Genomic DNA, 2,943 nt, shown 5'->3' on the forward strand with positions numbered 1-2,943 from the left:
CATATATATATATATATATATATATATATATATATATATATGCTTTTGGGGGGAAAAGGCAATAAGCGAAAGAAAAATACACTAACACAATGAGAAAGTCTCGTGTGGACACAAAATTTAGTCACAACAACATTTAGACACATTCACAAGAAAGAAGAAATAATTAAATAATGTATATTTAAAAAAAATTAAATGATGTATATTTTTAGTGTGGGTGCCCAAATAGTTTTTATTTGAGGTTGTGACTATACAAGTATTTCTCTTAACACGACTCACCTCGTGAGAAGAGGACGAAGTAGTCTCTACTACTTTAGGGATCAACTCAATGGCTATAAGTAAATGTTCCAACTTCTCTAGTAACTTTGCCTTCAAATTATCCACCTACCAATACATATTAAAATGACCATCAAATATTCACATGTCCTTAACTAATTACACAAAAGTTACCAATGTTATATTTATCTCCATTCATAGAAAGGTAAAAGGATAGAGTTTGAAACATGAATGATGCCGACAACTCTCACAACATGACTAATGTACAACATGTCTCAACTCTCAATAATTTGTACAGAGTGTTGTTTTAAGGAGGGAGAAAATGAACCGGAAAGTTCAACTTCTTAAGGAGAACTGCAGCCTCAGCTCTCACTTGAGTTGATTCAGAATCTGAAAGTAGTTTCTCCTGGTTAAAGAAAATTATATCAAATTAAGAAACCAAACTTCACAAGAAAACAAAACTAACATCAATTATTTGTTCAACGTAGGTTAGAGACTACAAGTTTAATGGATTATATAAACTTGTGGGACTGTCTAGGTGTTAGAGGCAGTTAAAAGATACTTATGGTTAAGTAGAATTTGTTAAGTTAGTTACATTAAGAACACTATATAAAAGTTTATCATAATACTCTAATTGTATAAACATTTTTCACATAATCATTTCAAGTTTTATTTTTCTCTTTAATTATTTCTCTCCTTCTTTGGCTCAACCATGATTCTCAACACTAGAAAACCGAATAAGAGAGGATGAACAGAACTAGCTAAGCATACCTAATTTTGTCATAAGTTTGATACACAAATAAGAAAGGATATAGCTATCTAACAAGTGTTTCATTATCATATATATCAAGCTATATATACCTGCAAATTTGTTACTATGATAGCTATTGCTTCATCAGATGCTTGCTTACAATCTTGGAAGGATGTGTCTCCATATGCCTAATAGAAGGGGAAAAAGAATCTAAGGCCTAAATATATTGTTGTATTAACATGAAAATATATGTCTAAGTATGTTTGATAAATGTAAAAGTAATCAAAGAGATTGATTTAGTAAAGATATCAGCTAGAAATAACCTTAAAAATAGGCATTGCACCAGTATAGAATCTAACTGCATCAGCATATGCCTCAACTTTGATGCATTTGCCTAGTCTTTCAGGTAGGTCATATATGAACTGTTTTTCCACAAGGGTAAAACATGCAAGTTAAATCATCACACATAAAAAACAACAAATGAATTTTATCAAAACATGCAAACAATTATTCAGTTACTAGCCCCATTTAGCACATGACTCAAAATTTGTATAATATGTACCAGTAGATAACACACCTTTAAAACACAATGCACACTTTCTAAAAATTTAATACCTGAATTTTACGAAGAAAATTGCATGTCCTATTCAATTTCTCAATATGCTCCCTATTTTCTGTTAAAGAAGTGTTCACATTGTCACTCCTTGACTGTACAAACATTATCTGCATTGGAGAGGAGTAAATGTGAATCGTTCTTGAACACATAAACATATTGAATAATAATAATAATGCTTTACCTTATCAAGAAGTCCTTCCATGTTCCCTTCCATCCCCAAAATATTGCTTTTCATCCTATTGAACAATATTTTTGTCATTGCTTTTCTTCAAAAATATTTGATTACAAAACAAATGCACGAAAAAGAAGTAGAAGTTTTTTGCATGCGACGCAGCTAAGGTTCACCATGAATAGAAATGAAAAATATTTCATAAACACCGACTCAACACCTAGAGAAAGAATGACATGTGTACAAATATCATGGTGGAATAGAAATAGAATATGAAAATCAAAATTAAAATTAAAAAACTATACAATATATAAATGTACCTCTTTATAGAATCTGTAGCGCAAATGAATTTATTATAATTTTCGTAGACGAGCATTTGCAAATCAGTATCGAGATTCTTAATTTCAGTAACCATTTCAACGTGCCTATGAAGTAACCCTTCCAAATTCAACTTATGTGCCTTCATAAGAAATTAAATGATCGTATATCATTTTCAATAACGTAACCAAAACGACGTCGTTTTGGATTTGATATAAAAAAACAAAAACAAATTTACCAGGGCATTCATGTAGTAATCAGGTTCGAAAGATGAAGAGTTGATGTCATCAGATGAAGTGTATTTGGAAGATGTGTTGGGGGTGTCGGAGGAAATTGAAGGGTGTGGAGAGTAGAAACTTGAGAGAAGATCTCTCATTCTTCTTGCTTTGTCGTCCAGTGGTGGTGTTTCCATTGTTTCTTTTTTTTTTGTTCAGTGAATCTGAATTAGTGATATGTGAAATTAGTAAGGTAATTAATTTATAGCTTTAACTGTATACTATTGCTTACAGATTTTCTCCTCCTTGTCGTAACATGCACATGTAATGTGGAAATTTTTGTTGTTGTTGCAAGTAACATGGAAAATTTTGGCTACGAACTCATGTGACTTGTTGCAATATTACAACTTTAATAGCATAGTCCTTTATATAAGTTTATATTTATTAAAAATACAATTAATGTTCGGGTATAAAAATATTTAATATTAAAATTACTTTAGGAAGGAAAAAAAAACAAATAAAATTAGAATCATGAAACTTTAAAATAAAAGTTGAAGAAATTGGATATGAAAATATTATAAAAGAATTGGCCCATGCAGGT

The 2,943-nt window shown here is 30.5% G+C and overlaps 1 protein-coding gene across 1 annotated transcript in view; it reads right to left on the bottom strand.

Moving 5' to 3' along the window:
• The window catches only part of LOC101499969 (vacuolar protein sorting-associated protein 51 homolog), a 7,441-nt gene extending 4,776 nt beyond the window's left edge, over positions 1-2,665 (bottom strand). The window contains exons 1-8 of the mRNA XM_004494364.4: positions 2,366-2,665; positions 2,130-2,269; positions 1,822-1,876; positions 1,640-1,747; positions 1,348-1,446; positions 1,135-1,212; positions 602-679; positions 277-381 (exon numbers count right to left, since the gene is read on the bottom strand). Coding sequence (XP_004494421.1) covers positions 277-381; positions 602-679; positions 1,135-1,212; positions 1,348-1,446; positions 1,640-1,747; positions 1,822-1,876; positions 2,130-2,269; positions 2,366-2,539 — 837 coding nt within the window. The 5' untranslated portion in view covers positions 2,540-2,665. The remainder of the gene's footprint in view (positions 1-276; positions 382-601; positions 680-1,134; positions 1,213-1,347; positions 1,447-1,639; positions 1,748-1,821; positions 1,877-2,129; positions 2,270-2,365) is intronic.
• Positions 2,666-2,943: the final 278 nt, after the last annotated feature.

This window comes from Cicer arietinum, chromosome 3, assembly GCF_000331145.2.
Source record: "Cicer arietinum cultivar CDC Frontier isolate Library 1 chromosome 3, Cicar.CDCFrontier_v2.0, whole genome shotgun sequence".
NCBI lineage: Eukaryota > Viridiplantae > Streptophyta > Magnoliopsida > Fabales > Fabaceae > Cicer > Cicer arietinum.